This window comes from Perognathus longimembris, chromosome 2 (genome assembly GCF_023159225.1).
Source record: "Perognathus longimembris pacificus isolate PPM17 chromosome 2, ASM2315922v1, whole genome shotgun sequence".
NCBI classification, from domain to species: domain Eukaryota; kingdom Metazoa; phylum Chordata; class Mammalia; order Rodentia; family Heteromyidae; genus Perognathus; species Perognathus longimembris.
In genome coordinates this window covers 88748878-88771753 of record NC_063162.1, presented here as the reverse complement: position 1 = coordinate 88771753, position 22876 = coordinate 88748878, and the positions used below count along the sequence as shown (strand labels likewise).

The 22876-nt window shown below is 34.6% G+C and overlaps 1 protein-coding gene across 4 annotated transcripts in view; it reads right to left on the bottom strand.

Annotated features, from left to right (window-relative positions):
- Fam126a (family with sequence similarity 126 member A) overlaps positions 1-22876 on the bottom strand; it is a 98241-nt gene that overhangs the window by 26984 nt on the left and 48381 nt on the right. For 2 of the 4 annotated variants that reach the window (XM_048339706.1, XM_048339702.1), the window contains exons 8-10: positions 17020-17136; positions 13309-13396; positions 12219-12378 (exon numbers count right to left, since the gene is read on the bottom strand). In XM_048339706.1, coding sequence (XP_048195663.1) covers positions 12219-12378; positions 13309-13396; positions 17020-17136 — 365 coding nt within the window. Of the gene's footprint in view, positions 1-3; positions 300-8887; positions 11555-12218; positions 12379-13308; positions 13397-17019; positions 17137-22876 lie in introns of those variants that run through there. The other 2 variants (XM_048339705.1, XM_048339704.1) reach the window with 2 other exon arrangements.

Here is a 22876-nt window from a genome sequence, read left to right as displayed (position 1 = left end):
TACCTTGGAGTGCAGCTATAAAGTGTTGTGCTAAAACTGCACTCTGCCAGGTGAGTTTATTCCATCCTCCATCAGTTTTCTTACAGATTTTTGCCTCCTGATCTCTGGCAAGCCTTTGCTCTCAGTTCTAGGATCTGTGGCTGTTTCCTGTACACCCTGCATTTGCTGAGCATCAATCTCTCCTAGTGTTCTGCCTTTTTCCCCATTCCCGGTTTTCTCTCCAGACACATTTGTGACACTAATCTCAGGAAGGACAAGGATGCCCAGTTCTGAAGCATCATTATTGTTGTCAGGTTGCTCTAGAATTGAAGATGATAAGACAAAATGATGGCTGAAACAAAACAAAATAAAAATGCAAAACAAGAAAACCAAAAGACTCCATAACACAAATTGGACAATTGATGTTATGAATTAAGTCAACTACATTGGAGGAAGTTCCACAATTTATAATCCACTGACAACACCAGAGACCACAGGGATTTTTAAAGGAAAAGCTTCACAGAGCATTGGTTCATGTTCTGTAATTTTTCACACACATATTTGACATGGAATATATAAAAAAATTGTAAATGAAAACAATTTCTATTGTTTTTAAAATAATGCTGTGGCCAATTGAACTTATGTCTTGCCTTAAGCAAATGCTCAAAGTGGAAAAAAAAAAAAAAAACCTCTAGTAGCTCTTGGAACCAAGTCACAGAAAATCATTAGGAAACATAACACTTAGAAATTTCCCTATGAATACTTAAAATTCTAATTTATTAGACTACATTGAAGCTGAGTCAATCAACCATAGAATTTGAGAAACTGCCTATCTACTTATGATATCATGATTAGTAATGCTATAGGTACAGTTTTTGTCTCACAGATCCCCTATCTTACATAGTGACATGACTGTGGCTAAGATGGAATTACGCAGTCCATTTCTTTTGACTAATATGAATTACACACATTTTAGGCCAGCTTTTAACAGTTTATTACTACACTGGTGAAAAATGAAAATGGATTTGGAAACACAAGTTGGCTTTTAGTCCTTTATTGCAAAAGGAGCCATTATAATGGAAACAATGAACACAACTCCTAATTAATATCTGTAGACATGACTTTGTGTTTTAAATCACAAAATGCATGGTTATAGCTAAAGCTGTGAAATAAATATCTGTAGCAAATGGGGGAAAATATCATGAATATAGAATGGACTAGTGGTGAAACTTTAAATTCAAACAACACAAAACTACACAAAACATTATATACTTCAAAAAACACAGGCCACAAATCTACTTGAGGGACATTTTCTTTTCAAATTGTTTTAACAACAGGGTTGTTAAACTCTAATAGTGCTAAAGCCTGAAAAACAATGTTAGGCAATAAAATAGTAAATGCCAGAATCATGACTTCCTACAGTAGTCTACCTTCGGAGTACAGTAGTTATCACCTGCAACTACCTGTACCTGGCCCCCGACCCCAAATATTTGGATTCACAGTTAATTAGTTAGAGGCCATTAATAGTTTGAAAGTTTGGAAACCACTGCTCTATTCGGATTGTTTTATATTTTAAAAACAATGCTGTTATGAGTCCCCTGAACACTTCAGATGGTCCTCTCCTTGAAGTCCTCTTGCCCTGTATTTTGCTGGTATAATTATCTTCCCTTAACTTCATCTTTCATGTGCATCTGACTAAAGGTTCTCCAAATGAACTTTGGAGAAGGATTTTGGTGAGGCCTGATGGAGAGCTCTCTAATAAAGGTTTAATAAGTCTGGGTGCTCTCTAATAAAGGTTTAACAAGACTAAAATGTCCAACCAAGCCTATTTCAACTGTTAACAGCTAACAGCTGTCTTGAAAGTCAGGGCAAATAAATTCTTACATGCCAGAGGTCACTGTAATGGAAAAATCACGATGGTGCTGTTGGGTGAGAGCCAAGACTTGTCCATTTACATTGCAGATGTCATTTCACACAAGAACATTAAAAGGACCTTCAGTCCAAAAGAAAATCATAAATAGTAAAAATTCTAGTCATAAGAAATAAACACTTGAATTTAGTAAAATTTTAAAAGATGTACATTGGCAGTCAGTTTGGGTTTTTTTTTTTTACAGCATTCACATATCAGTGTCAATATTCTCAAAACTATCAGGGAGCCTCTATAGTAGACCATTTGATTCCCATTTACAGAAAAGGAAACTGAAGTGCAGAAAGTGCTACATAAATATTCAGCAAAATAGTGAACTCTTTTGACTTAAAATGTTTATTCTAACATATTATAAATTCTAACTCCTCAACTCATTACCATTAACTTGAGTTAAATAGCCTCTCACATCTCCCAGTCAGATTTAATTTATTTGCTTAGATTCCTGGTCATTTTACAGGAAGTACATAAAGCTAGAGAAAATAAATTCTAGAGGAAATCTAAGTCATAACTCTTAAGGTTAGCTTATTTTTTATATTCAATTGGTGTTTAAAAGTTACTCATTCAAAATGGTGCTTCAATGGTGAAAATTTGTAAGAAAACCTAACAATGACATGAATATTTCATAAAGCACCACTAGCCACTGGAATTGTTAAACACATTTATCAGGAGAGTGGTAAAGATCTGCAGCCCAACAAGAACTGATACTAATTATTTTTTAATCCTGAAATTAAATGACACATCAAAAAATGAGATCACGTTTTTTTCCCACAAGAATATTTTACTAATTAACAGATGTATAATAAATATTAACAATGCAAAATTTTAAAGTGATTATAAATTCATAAAATAGAAAAGCACATCCTTCTGTGCACAGTAAACATGACCAGAACATAATTCCTGGGGAAATTACAGACTCAAGAAAGATAATATAATCCAAAGAAATATCTGCTATACGATCTTCCTCCCTAATGTTCTTTTTACTTCTTTCCCTACATAACTCTGACCCAGCCTCCCCACATACACCACCTCCTAGCTCTCCTCCAGAAATCATGTTTTCCTCTATATGGAAGGGATCATAATTCCTTCAGGTCTTTTCTTAGAACCCAGCAAAGTTTCAATACCCCCTGATTTGATTTTTCCTAGCTGTTATAACTCTCCAACTTACAATTGCTTTTCTTGTTTACTAGGTAAGTGTAACTTCCATGAGTGCAGAGATTTTTGTCAGGTCACTGCTGCCTATCCAATACCCAGAAAAGTAGCTTGAATATAGTAGACAATATATATTTTAATGAATTGAAAGAATCTCCTGTTACTGATGTTATTTTTTAATTTGAATAACAGTTAAAAACATATAGGACACATGAAAAAGGTAAACTAAACATGCTATTTTTTCTAGTTAAATAATATGTAGCATATTCTAATGAATATATCTTATGGCAAAGAAAAGCAAAGATTCTTTGTTTTGCAACAGTGAAGTAACCACTGTAATCCCTCTGTACAACACCTTTATAATAAAATAAAAATTTTTAAAAGTGAAGTAGCCACTGTAAATGAAGATTTGATAATGTGCTAAAGTAAAAAGATTAAAGACATAAAAAGATTAAAGTAATACTAAAAAAAAAAATTCTTTTATAAAATCTGGTTCTTGGCTCATTCCTGTAATCCTAGCTACTCAGGAGGCTGATATCTGAGAATCATGGTTCAAAGCCAACTTGGGCAGAAAAACCCTGGAGATTCTTATCACCATAAAGCACTAAAAAAGCTGAAAGTATAACTGTGGCTCAAGTGGTAGAGTTAGCTTTGAGCAAAAAAATCTCGGCACCTAGGCTCCAAGTTGAAGTCCCAGGACTAGCCTGCACACGGGCACGCACACGCACACGCACACACACACACACACACACGCACGCACGCACACAAAATCTAGTTCTTTTTAAATTTTTGTGTTGTTTTTTTGTTTTGTTTTGTTTTTTTGCCAGTCCTGGAGCTTGAGCCCTGAGCACTCAGGGCCTGAGCACACTGTCCTTGGCTTCTTTTTGTTCAAGGCTAGCACTCTACCACTTGAGCCACAGTGCCACTTCATTTTTTTCTATATATGTGGTACTGAGGAATCCAACCTAGGGCTTCATGTATACAAGGCGAGCACTTTACCATTAGGCCATATTCCCAGCCCTCTTTTTAAATTTTGTTTTCCACAAATATAGTTAAGGAGAGGCAGTAAAGTTCTTTTTTTAAAAAGCATATATAAGACTGTATAAGAGAATATAAATTTATTAACAATAGAATTTGTGCTGGGTGCCAGTTCTCACACCTAGCTACTCAACAGGCTGAGATCTGAGAATAGCAATTCAAAGCCAACCCAGGCAAAAAAAAAAATCCCTCAGACCATTACTTCCAACTAGCAAGCGAAAAAAGAAAAAACAAAACAAAACAAAAAAGCAGAAGTGGAGGCATAGGCCAAATGGTAGATGACCAGAACAAAAAAGCCAAGTGAGAGCTTTCAGCTCTGAGTTCAAACCCCATTTTACCCTATATTTAATGCTTGCATTATACAATTTTTGACATTGTGAGAAGAATTTTAGAACAAGTGTCAAGATAAGTCATACATATTCCCTTAAAATTTATAATATAGCCATTTTATTTGGTACAAGATGCCTAAACAATTTATGTTCCTTAATCCAGTAATTTTTATCATTATAATCAATTTTATTCAATGGAAGAAAAATGTATCTGTACTTATTAGGCTATTCTTTGCAGAATTACTTATAATACTGTGTATACAGTAATAACAAAGTTAAAAACAAATAGTATATAGTAAATGACAGTATTAGCTCAATGTGGTATTATGTAGCCACTAAAATAACAACTGGATTTACTAGGAAAACTTAGGGAAGTGTTTGGCCAAGTTAAACAAAAGTAAAGCGCCAATAAAATTTAAATATATCAGAATTATAAAAATACACAAATATATGAAAAAAAATAAAATGAAAAGTCTTTAAGCACTAGAATAGTGAATGGTTCCACTCAATTTACTATCATGTTGTCATACTGAATTTCAATAAAACAAGAACAAATAAATGTTTTTATTATTCATTCACTCATACATGCATTCAACTATAATTTGTTGAGTAGTTAGTTGAGTAAGACAGGGTTTTAGGTAGTGTGGGTACAACAGTCAACAAAACAGAAAAAGACTTTGCCTTCACTGCAGTGTAGGAACTGAGAAGTTAAGCAAACGTAAGTGGCAGAAAATGCAATGAAGAAAACAGTAATGAGAAAGAGTAAGCACAGTGGCTACAGTAGATGGGTAGTCTGGGAAAACATACTTGAGCTGAGATGTGGATGACAGAAAAGTCTGGCTACAGAGCAATCTGAATGAAGGAAAAGAGCTCAAACTGGTTTCTTTTCATGATTCAAATTTCAGCTTAAAGATCTCAAATAATGAGACAAAGATTATGACTTAGTGTGTTAAAAGGATGGCAAAAAAATGTCTACTGAATCTTTGTGGTCTTAAAGTGAGATCAAAGCAGTAGGCCACATATGATAGAATACAGTCTGGATTTCATGATTGAAATGGGTTGCCCTTGACAGGTACATGGATAAATGCTTTGCATTCTTTATTAGAATCAATACAAGTTGATACAAGTCACATGTGTAACACAAAACATAGAGCATGAAATATGTCTCAAGTGAGAAAGGATAGTACTGTAGCAATGTTCAACTGTAGCTAGTAATTTGCACAGCAGATAAGAGGAATCAAAACTGTCAGAAAAACACAAAATAAGGATCAGGAAGTTAAAGGGCTATATTCTAAGCAAGGACCAATACCAACTAAGAGGCAGAAATCTGGGTCCTGGGAGAGTGTGGTAAAATAGGCCTGTAATCTCAGCTCCACTTGAGGCAAAGGAAGGAGGATTGGGAGTTCAAGGCCAATTTGGGCAGAGTCAGAGAAACTCATAAACAAATATAAACAAAAGGGCTGGGGGAGGGAGGTGGCTCAAGTGATATGGAGTTTGTCTAGCCTAAATGAGGGCCTTGGTTCAATCCCCAGTGCCCAAAAAGAAAAGGTCTGGATCTGGAAGCCAAAAGTAGTTTTTCTAGTAAGAATATGAGTAGCCTGGGTACACAGAAAAATAGTCTGGACTAAAGTAATATTTTAGACTGTAGAGCCATTATTACCAGTTTTCTTAAGTAAAGACCAAATATTTTCCATTTGTTGTACATATAGTAAATAATAGACATTTATTTATTTATTTATTTATTTATTTATTTATTTATTTAGCAGTCCTGGGGCTTGGACTCAGGGCCTGAGCACTGTCCCTGGCTTCTTTTTGCTCAAGGCTAGCACTGTACCACTTGAGCCACAGCGCCACTTCTGGCCATTTTCTGTATATGTGGTGCTGAGGAATCGAACCCAGGGCTTCATGTATACGAGGCAAGCACTCTTGCCACTCGGCCGTATTCCCAGCCACTAGACTTCTTATTGAGATAGAATCAGACACCCTTTTCTCATATTTTTTTATATCTCTGGTTTGAAAAACTTTTTATCATCTGAATTGTTTACAAATTCCATCATATGGATGTTGCTCAGATGCATACTTTATGATAAATAAAGAACTTTATGACCAGAGAGGCCTAAAACAGATAAGCTACATTGACTATAACACCTGTTTATACATATCTACAAAATCCTTGTCTTTGTTGTGCAATGTACTACAAGTGCTTATAAAAAGGTCAAAGGAATAGTGCCTCAAAAATAAATAGTAATCTTCTTACACTACAGCAAGAATGATAAAAGGCTTCCTTAGTAAAATGTAGAACACAGTAATTTTCAAGCAAGGGTATTTGCCTCATAAGAACAATAATTATAAACTATCTTGCCTCATGTGTAAATTTTTTACTTTACTGTATCTAGAAATACAGTGAGGTTTGTTGTTGTTGTTTGTTGCTATAATCTTGGCTGAGCCAGGATTCTTTACTCAAATTTTCTTTTCTTAAATGGAATTTCATGTATCCAATGTAGTTTCAACATATTTGAGCTCTCTGCTTAACATATCCTTTTTCTTTATATCATATAATATTTCCTACTATTTAATTTTGCTCTCCAGGAATGTAAAGTTTTATATAAAAATGCTAGTAAAAATTCATAAAATGCTTGGTCAGAAAGGAAAGGCTCTTTTTTTGGTCTAAATGTTTTATCATCTACATTGAGACAGAAAGTTTTGTTCTTCAAATAGCATCTTGGATTCTGAAAGCAATAGAACTCCTCAAATGATACCAAAAATTTTAAGTCTTTTTATAAAACTGCCAGCTAGTTTTTACTAGATTTCCTTAGTAAGTACAAATTTTACAGTAACAACACAAGCATTATAAGTTCTAATTGTAGATACAGAAGTGATTCCAGTAGTTACTTAGTTTAAAATTACTACCATCTCTTTGTTTTTTTTCAATTTTTTTTGTAAAACAATTAGCAATTTTATTTCTCCTCAATTTAAGACATTTCTCATGAAGTCATAAAATAAAATTTGCAAAATAAACATCCCATCTGTATCTAGATTTATAAATTTACCTTCCTCAAAAACTGGAAAATTACAAATGTTTTAAATATCTATGTGCAAGTATTACAAAGGCCTCAGCTAAAATTTACCTATGATTCTTTAGATTTGTTCAATAGGAAGTATTTTCCTGTGTCATCCATTTTATGATAGAAACTTACCAACATTTTATAAATCACAAACCAGTTTTAAATAAAGTATTTCAACACATGATCATTTCTTTTTCCCCTTCATCTAATAAGTCAGTACTAAACTACTGAGCAAGTTATGACACTATGTTTTTGATTCATTTTGTTGTAGTAGTAACAAAAGCATAAGTGTCTCCAAACTCTGTTGTGACCAATTAACCTTATTTATTTAAAAAAAATTTTAAATTGATTATGGGGCCTGGGCACTGGGCACTGTCCCTGAGCTCTTCAGCTCAAGACTACCACTCTACCACTTGAGCCACAGCGTCACTTCTAGTTTTCTGGTGGTTAATTGCCTGGGCTGGCTTTGAACCATGATCCTCAGATCTCAGCCTCCTGAGAGATAGGATTACAGGCCTGAACCATCAATATCCAGCTGAAATTAACTTTATCTAACTGCCATAGAAGATATTAAACAGAAACCAATTTTCTAGGCCAAAAATACAGTAATATTGCTCTAACAACTTGAGGGGACATTTTCTTTGGGTTGATATGAGTAAATTGTGTTCACTTTGATTTTTATTTAAACATTCCATATGATAAAATATTGTAAAATTCCCAGGGCATTTATTTTACATTACTAAGTTAGACGGTATGTATTTTTTTCCTTAAAATAGGATTTTGTTATAACAAATATAGTTTTCATGTTCAAGTTTTTTTGTATTGCTTAATACTGTACTCTTGGACTCTCCTATGTAAAAACAAATGAAAAGCAGCCAGGTATGGTGGTATACACCTATAATTGCAGCACTTGGGATGCTCAGGCCAGCCTGGACTACATAACAAGTTCACTGGCTAGCCTGAACTACATAAGGAAACCCTGAGTACTTGCCTATAGGTGCAAGGCCCATACCTAGTACCACTAAATAGAAATGATGCTACCAAAATAAAACCATTTAACATATGCCTACCAAAATAAAACCATTTAACAGATGCCTATCAAATAGTATCTACTTTGTAAAATTATTTTTATTAATATAAACATCTGTTGCAGTTACAATCATATGTAAGTTTCTATTTTGACATTACCTGGAGATTAAGATAATAGATATTAAAACAATAGGTTTAAAACCATGACTCTAATAGAGACATAAGTCAGACAAACAAGTTGGAAGAACTATACTTCAGGGCAACAAAAATCACTAAGCTGATTTTTACTATTATGTAACATATCTATACTTCTGTTTTTGATAGTGCTCACAAACTGACAATTTTTTCTTTTATTAATTTCTTTTGCTTATTAGGTAGGATTTTCTGGCTTCAAATTCATGATCCTCCTGCCTCAAATTTCAATTATTCCAAATGAAGAAAATTTGAATTATAAATTTTATGAAAGGAGTAACCAATTACAAGATCAAATGGTCACATGGCCACTTGAGTGGTAAATTAGCTAATAAAAATTAACTGTAATTGTTGTATAGCTAATAAGATAAATTAAATAATCCTTAGCCTTTGTGTGGTGCTTTAAGTATACCAATGCCTTTCACTTACTTACCTAATCATCTCAAAAATATACAAGTGGAAAGAATGGTAGGTAGGATTAGAATGGATAGGGCTTTTTATTAGATACTAGTTGGCTAAAATTATAAGGACTTATTATTTGTAGCCATAATTTAATAAGAAACTTCCATACAACAAAAGAGTGGTATTTCAAAACTATTTTTAAAAATGAGAGAAAAACTGTTTAAGTAGATAATTTCTTAAAGTAAAAGAGTGAGTCACACTGGTGGTAGTAAATGTGGGAAACAAAAGAAATAGCTCTTATATTTGCTCTGAAAGATGTACCAGTAAGAATGAAAAGTACAGGAAATAAGCATAGCTTATATACTAGAATTTTGGTGTGCTGGAAAACCAGTCAAGGACTGAAGGAAATAGGCTCTTACTTTTTATTATAATTTACACATAAACATATATAATAAATATAATTTTATGTATAAATCAAAATTTAAGTCCATTTATAATTTGCGAATTGTTAGAGACAATAACAAAGATACCTATCTTTTCATACAACGCCAGAGCTGAGTAGAGAGCCCAGAAAAATAATGTATCCAGACAGGGAGCAGGATCATGAAGGCAGAAAATAGGAATGTTTTAATTAACTCAGAACATAGAAATTTAATAAAAAATATTTCTCTAGGAAGGTGCTATGTGTTTTAAATGGTTTGAGTATGTCTCCAAGAGTTCATGTGCTGGTGGCTTGGTCGTCAGTGTGATGTAAAAGGTGGTGGAATCTTCAGGTGTGGAGCCTCCTGGGAGGTATTAAGGTCATTGGGGGTACTTGCCCTTCGAAGCAATTGATGTAGGACTCTGCTTAGTAAGTGAGAGTATATGAAGCAAAGCCATCTCACACAGTTGATCGCTTCCTACACAGCTGTTTCTGTTTCCCTTTTCCCACTGCATTGTGATTTTGCCAACATTGTGACAAGCCAAACAGATGAGGTTGCCCAACCATACACTAAATAAACTTTGTTTCATTATAAGTACTCAGCTTTGTGTGTTTTGTTATAGGAACAGTTACAGAAGGAAAACCAAGACAACCCAAAAAGGGAGAACACAAACTATCTGTAGGTAAGTAATGATCACCATAGACATGGAATATTTTATAGCTCACTGGATAAAGGGAATTCCCAATATAGAAGAGGGCAAACATAAGCAGTATTATGTATCTGCTCATGAATGTGACTTGCTTTTTCACAGTTCATTCTCTTTAACATCTTCATTTATGACATTTTTGTTATCATTAGTAGGACTTTCTCAAGTGTTAAGAGTTGTGAAGAGTGAATAAACATAAAGGAGGTACTAAGAAGGGTATTTTATGAGACAGTAGCCCTATTACAAAGTGAAAACCTCTCAAGTGGCTGCAAAAAAGGAACCTAGAAGATATTTAAGAGCCTAATAGATAACCATATATTCAAGTCTTTAATTTTGGTAAATTTTCCCACAAAATATTTCTACAAAATAGTTTCCATTTTATTGCATGGTCTATATTTCCTTCTGTTAAATCCACACCTTGACATGCACATACACACACATACACACATATCCATACACATGTACAAATACACACACCCAAATACATACTCACAAATACAAGAGTGCTGAAATATTTTTTACATTTTAAACTACAAAACCTGTTTCCCCCACTAATTCCCAACATGTCCACTTAAACAACAAGAAGGGAAAGTGGAAAAGGAATTAACATTTATCAATTTCCAGAGGCAGTAGTTTGAAAGTTATTATCCACTAAACCCAATATAATCTAGTTCATTGCCTCTGCAACTATTTTTGGATGCCAAAAAAGAAACACTGAACTTTGAGTTATCACTATATCTAATTAAGTTGCTTTATACCTGCCATCTAATCTTGTTCAACAGCATGATTTTAACTGAAGAAATCAAAACATGAGTAGATATTGGATGTTTTGTTTGAATAGTAGTACAATTTGCCTTCCTAACAGCAAACATCTCCACTCCTCTTTTATGTTTTCCTTCTAAACTTTCAGCAACGTTTTTTAAAGAACAAGGCCAAGAATAATTATTAGTTAAACTGAGTCATTACTAGAGTAATAATTTCATCCTTAGTCTTTTTTTTTTTTTTTGAAGTACCATCTCCTAGATTCTGGGAGAGGAAAAAAATGTAAACTGTTCTCATATTCAGCTTTCTACATGACCTTATTCTTTTCACTTCCCCATTTCCTCTACAGAACCACAGAGAGCACTGAAACCAATACAGTATATCAAAGGAAGCTACCATTTTCACCACAGAAATATACACTGGATTTTGTTTTACCCCTAATACATATGTTTGCATGGAACAAAGAATGATTTTGCCTCCAATCCAAAGGTCACCTTCTGAGGAAAGTGCTATTAATCCTCTTCTTACACTGATCCTTGCCACTATAACCACTTCTAGGCAGAAGGAAGATATAAAAAGAAAATGCAATTAAATAAGGAATAAATTCAAAGACAAGAGAGGACAATGAGGGAACACTGAAAAGACCATGGTAAACAAAATTAACTTCCAGTATAATTTTAAAATAATAAAATGAAACAGATAAGAAGAAATAATAGCACAAAAAACAATCCTAAAACCTAAACAACAACAAAAAGAAATATTTAGTGTATTCTTTACCAGGAAGTTCAGACAAGATGCTTAAAGCCCTTAGTAGCTCTTCTACTTCAATATATAAGTTTACCTACTAATCAATTAAATAATATCTGAAAATACTTAACAAGAGAAAACCAAAATGTATGACTAACTTTAAAATGAATTTTCCTTCCTTTCCTACTCTATCAAAAGAAAACATAAAAGCCTAAACTTTTTAAACTACATATTTATGTTATATGTTATATGATACATATATATGTTATATATATGTTACATATATGTATACTCCATTTTCCTTATTATTGCTCTGGATAATAAGTTAGGAGTTAAGGGTGACTTGATAGTCTTTTCTTGCAGGCTACTGTAGTTCTGTTTACTACAGTTGAAATTTGCAGCACCATAAGCACAGAGAAAAATGTGAACAAACCAGCAGTGCTCTAATTTGAAGAATTATGTATTTCTTACCGTGTCTTTTCCACCTGTGACCTCTTATCGACATGCTGGTGACTGCATTTCTTGATATTCTAGAGGAGGTTGGTGTGATTTCAACTTGAATACACCTTGTGCCTTCCTTACTAGATTTCAGGGCACCATGAGGCAATGAAGCCTTTATTGCATTAGCAACCTAAAATGGAAAAATATAGTTTAAGACTGACATTAACATAATATTTTCCTCAGATAAAATATAAGGCTAAATGCTAACAGGTATAAAAAGATTTTCTCTCCAAGATATTCACAAGATGATACATAAGTCCTCTAAACAATAAGAGGCTCAGAAGAAATCTTACAGTTAAAAATAATGTGATGAAAAAAATTAAAATGTTTAATTAGGCTTCCCAATTTTTAATGATAATTAATGAAAGCATCTATAGTATGTTAAGAAATTCCTATAAACAAAAAGACTATTTTATTAAGTAACTAAAAAGTTAGTCTAATTAAAATTTTAAACTTTACATATACTCTTTTATAATTTTTAATTTTATTATCTTTAAGTAGTTGTACAAAGGAGTTGCCATTTAACAAAGCAGTTTATGAATATAAGGTGTCTAGATCAATGTCATACCTTTCAACATTCTCAGCTGTCCTTTGCAACCTACTCCTTTCCAAACTTTTCTTCATTTTGTAGGATATACATCAAATTCTTGACTGCTTTCCCTTCCTCTCTTCATTCCTCATTCCCTCTCCCCATCACCCCTCCCATCCCTTTCAAGTACCCCTTTCCTGGTGTTCATTTGGTTGAACTTTGACTTTGCCTTTCTAAGGGCTCACACTATTTGAATTCTCCCCTGGATCTGCCATATTTCAGCAATATATTTATATACACTTCCATACCACCTAACGCATTTACTCATTCGTTTATAGGCTAATTCTAGGTTCCACATCTGCAGAAAAACATGCAACATTCCATATACCTTTTAAATATAGTATTTCCTCAATACTATAGGAACATAAATCAGTGGCATATTAGTATACTATGAATGACTACTTCTCTACCTATCAATCTAAACTGAAATTTCATAAATTAAAAATTTACACAATTATGTGAGACACTTACCAGCAGTGGCTCTGGATATAATTCAAGCTGGGCTCTATATATAATATCATCCAATGCTTTCTGAGCTAGATCCCATTCTCCATTGTATCTGTTAAATTAAATGAATTAAAATATTGTTATTTTAAATAACTGAACGAAATATGAGGAATTTCTTCATTAAGGAAAGTAATTGACCATATTACCACATTGTGAAACATTCTACTCCACTTAAAAATGTATTTTTAAATCACTGAATTTCTATTATCTGAAAAACTATTTATAGCAAAGACAATTTTATAGAAGTGCATTTCTTTCCTAAAGAACATGACTATTTATAGCACAGAAATAAAAAAAGCTAGAACAATTTCAAGCATCTTATACTTTTAAGGCAAATGAAATGATTTTATACATACATACATACATACATACATACATACATACATACATGAGTAATACTCAGAACATTTTCTGGTCAAATTACTCTGTAATTCCTATGGCCTTTAATAGGAATCTACTACACTTTAGAATCTTGTATAGTTATTTTCCACATTGTTTTTTTCCTTTTTTTGGTGCTGGTCCTAGGGCTTGAATTGAGGGCCTAAGGCTCAGTCTCTGAGCTTTTTGGCTCAAGGGTAGCACTCTACCATTTGAGTCACAGCTCAGCTTCTGTTTTGGTTGTGTGTGTGTGTGTTTTTTAAGTAGTTTATTGGAGATATGAGTGTCATGGACTTTCTAGCCTAGGGCAGACTTCAAACTATGATCCTCATATCTTCAGTAACTAGGATTTTAGGCATGAGCCATTAGCAACTGGCTATTTCACTTCCTGATGGTCAGTCCAAAATGTACATAAGGTATATTGCAATTATGAGAGAAATATGATGAGCAAAGCGTGTAATATATATGCATAATTTTCAAACACATGCCAAACCCTTCCTAAATCAGCCAACTAGTAAAAGTAAACAGCATATAATAGGAAATGTACTCATTGCCTGCCTAATGTAACTACAACCCCTCTGGTTGTTTTTTTTTTTACCATTTCCAAATAATATTTTTTTTTAAAATAAACAGCTTGATTATATGTCAACAAAATTAAGAGATGTAGATTATATCAAAAGTGCATGTGGTGATGGGTCAGGCTCAAGTGAAAGTGCACCTGCCTGGCAAGCTCAAGGCTCTGAGCTCCTGAGTTCCAACCTTAATGCTACCAGTTCAAGTGAAGCTGAAGCCTAAAAGACTGGGAAGTGTAGTTCACTCATTCTAAAACCAAAATAAATTCAGTAATCTTCAAAATAGTAACTTGTTGTGACATCAAAGAGTTGGGGCCAGGGGGCAACCATGTAGCCTAAACCCTAAAGAGAGTGAATATGATACAAGTGAGTAAGAAGAATCCATTTAAATTTTTTAACAAATTCCTGAAAGGCAAATTCTTAAAGCTGTCTCACAGTGTACCAGGCAAGTACTGAGCCTCTAGGAGAACATATAAGAGCACACTTGTCCTAGACTTCTCCACAAACTTCCTACTTCACATGGAAGACAAAACAGCCAAGGACCAAAGAAAGCTACACTCCATGGTGCAGGCCTGAGGAGCAAAGTGCCCATTCATGTGAGAAAGGTACAGAGACACACACAGCCAAACCCTTCATTCATGTGCAACAAAAGTTTAAAGTTTTAGGGGAGAGAGAAAAAAATGCCTTGCACCCCTAGGAAATAGGTGAAGCCCAACTGTGGCCTTGAGGAAAAGAAAAAAGAAAAGAAATAGGAAATGTCAATCTCTGCCGACATCATTAGGGGTCTCTTACACCAATACAACTAGAGAAGGACTGGGGCCACTGGGAAACCACTATCTCTGAGACACAGGGAACAAGGAGACTGCCCCCAATGGGCTGGACCAAGACAACATGCCACTCCCCACCATCACCTCCAGGCTAGTGTATATATACCTAGAAGCAAGCAACAGCACTCAATGCTAGAAGAGAGATAAAAACACGGGGACCCTTCCTGAGGGGCAGGCCTGCAGGGAAAGCTGAAACCTGAGGATAGAAAAGGAATATTGAGGAAACCCTCTAACAATCCAGTTTCCACCCTAAATAAATGCCACAAAATAGCACTATAGGAATTTGAAGTAAATTGTGGCCTGTGAGTAACCACAGAAATAAAGAAACCCAACCCTTTGCTCTTGCCTGTTATTCCTCTAGCAGTGAGGCAAAAAAAAAGCAAGATTATTCTCAGACATAAATAATACTTATATCATTCTCTATTTTCCTAACTCTAAACAAAATTATTAACAATGAAAAATTACAAGCAGAGCTGGAAATGTGACTCAGTGATACAACCAAGCAACCAAGCAACTCCAGTGTTGAAAAACAAAAAATTACAAGGCAAGGCAAAATAAAGCAAAGAAAAAAAATCCATTGTTAAGAAAGTTAAAATTACTATGAGCCTAGCATCAGTAGCTCATATCTGTAATCCTTATTACTCAAGGGACTGACATCTGAAAACCACAGTTCAAGGCCAACTCAGACAGAAAAGTCCATGAGACTCTGAGACTCTTATCTCCAGTTAACCACTAGAAAGCAAGTGGAGCTCTAGCTCAAGTGGTAGAGCACTCTCCTTGAGGAAAAAAGCTCAGGGACAGCACCTGATATGATTGAAATATTAAATGTTCAAGTGGAAAAGGTAGACAACATGCACAATAGGTGGAGAATTCCTCAAAAATGAGAACTATGAGCAAATCAAATGAAAAGACTAGACCTAAAACAGTAATGGGTGAAGAATGCTCCCAGTGGCTTCACAGTAGACTGTCAAACCTACCAAATCAAGGAAAGGATAAGTAAATTGAAGACAGTTCAACAGATATTACTCAAAATAAAGAAAAAGGAGCATGATGTGTTTTAGTAAAAAGTTTACAAAAATATGTAGCAGGCTAGATTTGGCTCACAAGCCATAAATTCTGCCTTCAGTCAAGAAGCTGATAATGTTATAAACTTTTTTTTTTTTTTTTTTGCCAGTCCTGGGCCTTGAACTCAGGGCCTAAGCACTGTTCCTGGCTTCTTTTTGCTTAAGGCTAGCATGCTGCCACTTGAGCCACAGCACCACTTCTGGCCTTTTTCTATATATGTGGTGCTGAGGAATCGAACCCAGGGCTTCATGTATATGAGGCAAGCACTCTTGCCACTAGGCCATATTCCCAGACCAAGCAGCTGATAACGTACCAGGGAAAATGAAATGCCATCAAATGAGTATAATACAAAGTATAGTATGATATGTGTAATAAGTGAACTATGGAGGAAAAGATAAGCTTCAAACATGCATACTAATACATAAGTTATTACATAAGACAACACCACTGATTAATAGTAACAAATGATTTCTGGTTAAGGAGGCTCTAAAATGATTTTGCAGAGCAAAAAATTTCTGGAAACAAAGATATTCACTAGACAAAAATCCTTTTTGTAAGCTATAGTTAAAAAAGAGTAATGAGTAAAGAGAATGAATATATTTAAACATCACACACTTTCATTCTGTGCTTGAATTAGTGAAAAACGATCATTTTAGTTGGTTTCTAAGTGTTCACTACTTTAAAAGATAAAATTTAAATAATACTGTTATCAAGATCTTGATTCCTAGTCTCTCATAAAAATGCCACTACTACTGGGATTTTGTTATAGTAAAATAGATGAACAAACTATAATACTACAGAAATGACATACTTTGTATATCAGATAAACTTACAAGGCAAAATAAATTCCTGTTAACATCTGCACCATGAATCCTGAAGAAACCGGTATCCTGTTACTCATGCCTTTGTATTTTCTTACTTGTTGTCGAGGATATCCACAAATACAGATTCTATAAATAAATGCATTTGTAAAATTTATATAAATTAGGTAATTTTTTTTAAATTTTACAAGCCAATAATAACAATATATAGGAAACAAAGAATCGTTCCAAACAAAATAGTTGTCTATAACACTTTTCTCAATAAGTAAAACTGAAAAATGTTTATCAAGCTAGAGGCATACTGATATCTAATAATAAATAAATAATAAATAATAAATCACCCTGAGTTTAATCCCCAGTATCACAATCAAAGAAGCAGAATCTCTTACTCACTGGCTTACTAGCTTTAGCCAATTCAATTATTAACTTTTGGCTACCACAAACTTATCACATGGAACTTCTACAGTATAATTTCCAATTCAAAACTGCAGAATCAAAAAAAATGTTTACATACCTTCTCTAAATTTTCTATAATAAATATGTACTTCTTTTATAACAACAAATTTTCATTTTTACTCTATAGCTGTTATTATCTTCATATTGCTATATAAAGGGCTTCAATTTAACATGTCTATTTATGTGTACATGCATCTTGATCAATTTCATCCCTTCTACTTTTCTTCATCCTGTCTGTTCCCAATCCAAACTTTCTCCTCAAGTTTCTGAGTTTCATTTTCACATATGTACATTATTCACCAGCCATTTCCCTCTCCATTCATCCATCGCCTTCCTTAGGTACACCCCCACCCCAATCATATAAGTTTTACTTTTCTGATATTCAAGCTAGATATGGTGATTTATGCCTGTAATTCAAGCTACTTGAAGATGAGATCTGAGAAATTATGATTCTAGGTTAGTCCAGACCAAAACAAAACAAAATAAAAAACAAACCTCAAGACCTCATCACAATGAGAAACTGAGTGCAGTAGTACACACCTATCATTCCAATTACTTGGGAAATGTAAATAGGAGGACTAGCCTGATAAAAGCAAGACCCTTTCTGAAAAATACTGAAAGCAAAAAAAAAGCAAGAGCAAAATACTATCTCAAAAATGACCAGTACAACTGGGAGCTGGTGGCTTATGCCTTCAAACTCTAGCTACTCAGGCAGCTAGTATCTGAAGATTGTGGTTTGAAGCTAGCCCAGGCCAAAAAGTCTGTGAGACTCTATCTCTAACCACCAAAAAGCTGGAAGTGGAGCTGTGGCTCAAGTTGTAGAATACCAGCCTTAAGCAAAAAAAAGCCAAGAGACAGCATCTAGACCCTAAGTTCAAACTGTCGTAGCAGAGTGCACACGCGCGCACACACACACACACACACACACACACACACACACACACACACACTGAACACAAAAATGCACTGGAGGTCTACCTGCTTCTGTGGTAGAGTACCTGCCTAGGTACAAGGCCTTTCGTTCAATTTTCAGTACCACACACAAAAATAAACTTCTGGGGGGCTGGGAATATGGCCTAGTGGCAAGAGTGCTTGCCTCGTATATATGAAGCCCTGGTTTCGATTCCCCGCACCACATATATAGAAAATGGCCAGAAGTGGCGCTGTGGCTCAAGTGGCAGAGTGCTAGCCTTGAGCAAAAAGAAGCTAGGGACAGTGCTCAGGCCCTGAGTCCAAGCCCCAGGACTGGCAAAAAAATAAATAAATAAATAAATAAATAAAAATAATAATAAAATAAAAAAAATAAACTTCTGGAAAACGTTGATTCAAACAACTTTAAAGACTAAATACAAATTCATTTAATATTGAGAGGATCTCAAAACTCTTTAAAAACAAGAATAAAAAATAAGTAGGAAACCAGAAAAATTAGCTGCATGAGACAGTAAATCAACTCTAATTTTGTTTGCAATTAGAAATACATATTACACTCTAAAAGAGACTTATCTTACTTTTAGAATCTAAAGAACAAATTTAGGAAATTTTACTTTCCTATACCTTTCACCTTATGACACAATGGTAGTAAATAATGGAGAGCTACTTATGAAAAATGGATTTTAAAATTTATTCATTTATGTATGCAGTAAAGGCTTATCAGAGAGATACAGAAGAACAATGTAGATTCCAAAGGGATTCACAACCTGCTCATGGAGAACGTGTACTAAACAAATGCTTGCAATGAACAAGTCCCAGAGGTAGAAAAAGAAAAGAATGAAATTCATGTGGAAAGGCAAGGAGGGATTGCCAGAAAGATTCCTCTGAACAGAGCATTGAAGCATTAGTATTTTTAATATAAAAACATAGGAAAGTTGCAAAAGTAGAGAAGGCATAAACAGCACATTAGGAGCCTGAGAAATTTTAGTAGAAGTATTGCTGGGACTCTAGAAAATAAGGAAAGCTAGCTAGTGAGAGTTAGATCACCAAACATCTTCTAACAAGCTAAGTCTTATCATGTAGGTCAAAAAAAAAAAAAAAGCCCAGCAACAAAAGGGTTTTGTTTTGCTCTGAGAATTGTAAATCAATAAACAATTATCAGATTATTTATTTGATATCATTCTTAGATGGGTAAGAATAATACTTAGAAAAGATGGTTAATATCCTGGAATGGTTATACATGGCTATAAACCAAGAAATCAGGAGGCTGTTGTAGGAGGATCATGAGTTTGAGGCTAGCCTGAACTACGTAGCAAGACACTATCAGAAAAGACCCTGTCAGAAAAGGGAAGGGGAAGGGGAAGAGGAAGAGAACAGGACAATATGGTCATCTGCCAAGTAGGTAACATTTGAGCCGAGACTCAAAACATTCTAGACCTATCTGCATAGCTAGCTAATAATGGGACCACATTCCCTTCTTTAGTAATTAAGAATGATCTGATTTTCTTTTCAATTTTCTGATTCCTCTATTCAGGGATATGCATTTTCTCAAGTACACTTCACTTAATTTAAATAAAATTTAAGACAAAAACAAGTAATAATGCTATCTGCCATATGAAGTTCTGATTCCCCTGTCACAAAATCTAAAACATACTGACTAAACCTTACAAAAGAACAGCTGAGTGGCATAACTTCTACCTCTATGTTAAGTTTTCTCTGTAGTCACAGGTATACATTTGTTAAATTTTTAAGCTATGCTACAATAAAAACACTTTTGGAAGGTATTGGCAATACATTTCTGGGAGAAGTTATAGGAACTAATTTGTGAGGAAAACTTGCTGTGACTCTTATTCTCTGTTAAGAGACACTTTCATTCTCTAGTGAAAAGAAACTCTTGAGATTGTGTTAATATGTGTTCATTAGAAGGCTCACTTCAGTGAGACTATTTGGGAAATTTATTAATTCATGAATATACCAGAATCTTCTTTGAATAAAGAATAGTATAATATCAGAAATGCTGTACAACTGATGATATAGTAATAGCAAACTGGTGAGGAAAAATAGAAAGTAACACTGTACTACCACAGTCAATATGTGTTAATCATCATTAGGGCACAATAGTATAATTGTCTCTTTCTTTTTATTTTTTTTTCTTGAATTCTTGGACACCAAATCCAATCTCAGGGCCTTGGGCATGCTAGGCATGCACTCCACCACTGAACTACCTCTCAGATCTCAGGTAGCTATCATTAAATAGATGACACCAAAGTAGCTGACAGTGTGTTAAGACATATTGGGTATGTATGTATATATCAAATTTTATTAGTCGGAAAATTAATCTACAAAATGGCTTTCTCACACAAAAGTGCCTTTGATAGACAGAAAGCAAGAAGAAATCTGTTCAGGCCAGAAAACTGACTTACAACTGAGGTAAACATATTTGATAACAGATACAAATTAATAAATATACTATCAGAAAGTCAAAACAGTACACATCCAAGTGAGTCAGCTAGATGACACAACTCAGCAGCTAAACAAAACTCCAACTGGGTGCTGGTGGCTCAGCTATTCAGGAAGCTGAGAACTGAGGATCATGGCTCGAAGCTAGCCTAAACAGCAAAAACTCTGAGACTCTTATCTCCGATTAATTACAAAAATCCAGAAGTAGAGCTGTAGATCAAGTGGTAGAATGCTAGAAGACTTGAGTAAAACAACTCAAGGATAATGACCAGGACAGATGCACACACACACACACACACACACACACACACACACACACACACACACACACAGGGATTCCCTTAAAGGGGGGAAATTAAATGTAATAGCTTAGTAAGTCTTATCTTCAATAGTTATATTCCAAAATGAGGATGTAATTCCATGGTAGAGCACTTGCCTAGCATATGCAAGGCCCTGAGTTTGATCTCCAGCATCACAAGAAGGTAAACAGAATAACTTCTTTAATATATTGCACATCAAAAAGCAAGGTAGGCCAGCTAAACAGCCAAGTGTTGAAAAAAATTTCTGACTATAATAAAAAGAAACTATATTGAAATGAATACCAGGAAATGGAAAATAGGGTTTTTTTGTGTTTGTTTTTGTTTTTGTTTTTGGTCTTTTTGTTTGTTTATCTGTCTTTGGAAGGGCAAGGGGGAACACAGAAATGGAGGGACAAAGGTTGAACAAATGCAGCAATGGTACTCACTAGACATGGCTGAAAATGAACTACACAACTTTTGAGTGGGGACAGGAGGGGAAAAACTGGGAGAGAGAAAGGGAAGGAGTGACACTGTCTAAAAAGAAATGTTCTGCATACCTGACTTATGTAACTGTAAACTCTGTACATCACCTTTATAATAACAATAAAAATAAAAATTAGTAATGTCCTTATCTGAGTGAGATGACTTTGAACTGGAATTGATTCTAAGCAGTCCTGGCTCACTGGTAGTGATTTTCTAGGTCTTGAGAATGGGTTCTGCCTTGCATCTGGAATGGCAGACCCCTTGCACACCCCAGGCCACCCCTGGCCCTGTTTCCAGCCTTAGGAAGCTCGGTGGCTGAACAAAGCATTTTCTCAGGTGTGGATTGAGTGAGTAGCTCAAGATGAATCTCTAGGATCTCAGGGCTAAGATGAATGAATAATGATGACCCTGCACGGGCTTTAAAAAAAAATTAGTATTAAGCCTTGAAACCATTAACTTCTTTACTCTGCATTATCCATTGTCATTTTGCAATTTAGACCGCTGAGGATTGAAAAGGCAAAGTGAGTTTCCCACAAGTACACAGTAAGAGGGCAAGAAAGCTGGAGAGGACCTAGCCAGTCTCCCCAGTTTGCCATATGTGGAATATCCAATGCTAATAGGGGGAATGGCCCAGGCCAAATGGAATGAGTCACATGTAATGAAAAGCCGACAGTAAATTCATACGACTTCAGATTCTATATTCTCTCCACTGTTGCACACATTTCCCAGTTCCTTAGGTGCCCAAGAAAATTGTAACTATTAAAGAAAGCAATATGAATTGTGTGTGTGTGTGTGTGTGTATGTGTCTGTGTGTGTGTCTGTGTGTGTGCCTGTGTGTGTGTGTTTTCAAGGACTGGGAATAAAGATAATACTTCGGGAGAACAGGAGAAAACAGTAGGCAAGGAAAACTGGTTTTACATTCTATCTTGTTCACTTTCAAAAATAATTGGTGAAGAGAAAGAAAGGCAGGCAAGCAATTAGACTAGAGAGGCATTAAAATGAGAAAAGAAAAAGGAAGCCACCGATGGAAATTTGTATATATATTAAATGGCTTATAAAAGTTTTTTGTTCAAAAAAGAAAACAATGTATGGTTCCTGAAAAAATAAATAAAATAAAAGTTAAAACAAAGAGCAAAGGATGTTGCTAAAAAAGGAAAGAAATTATTCTTCAAATTCTTCAAATTTAGAGGACTGTAGTACATACTAACAAAATTTCTTTATATTATTGGTCAATATAAAAT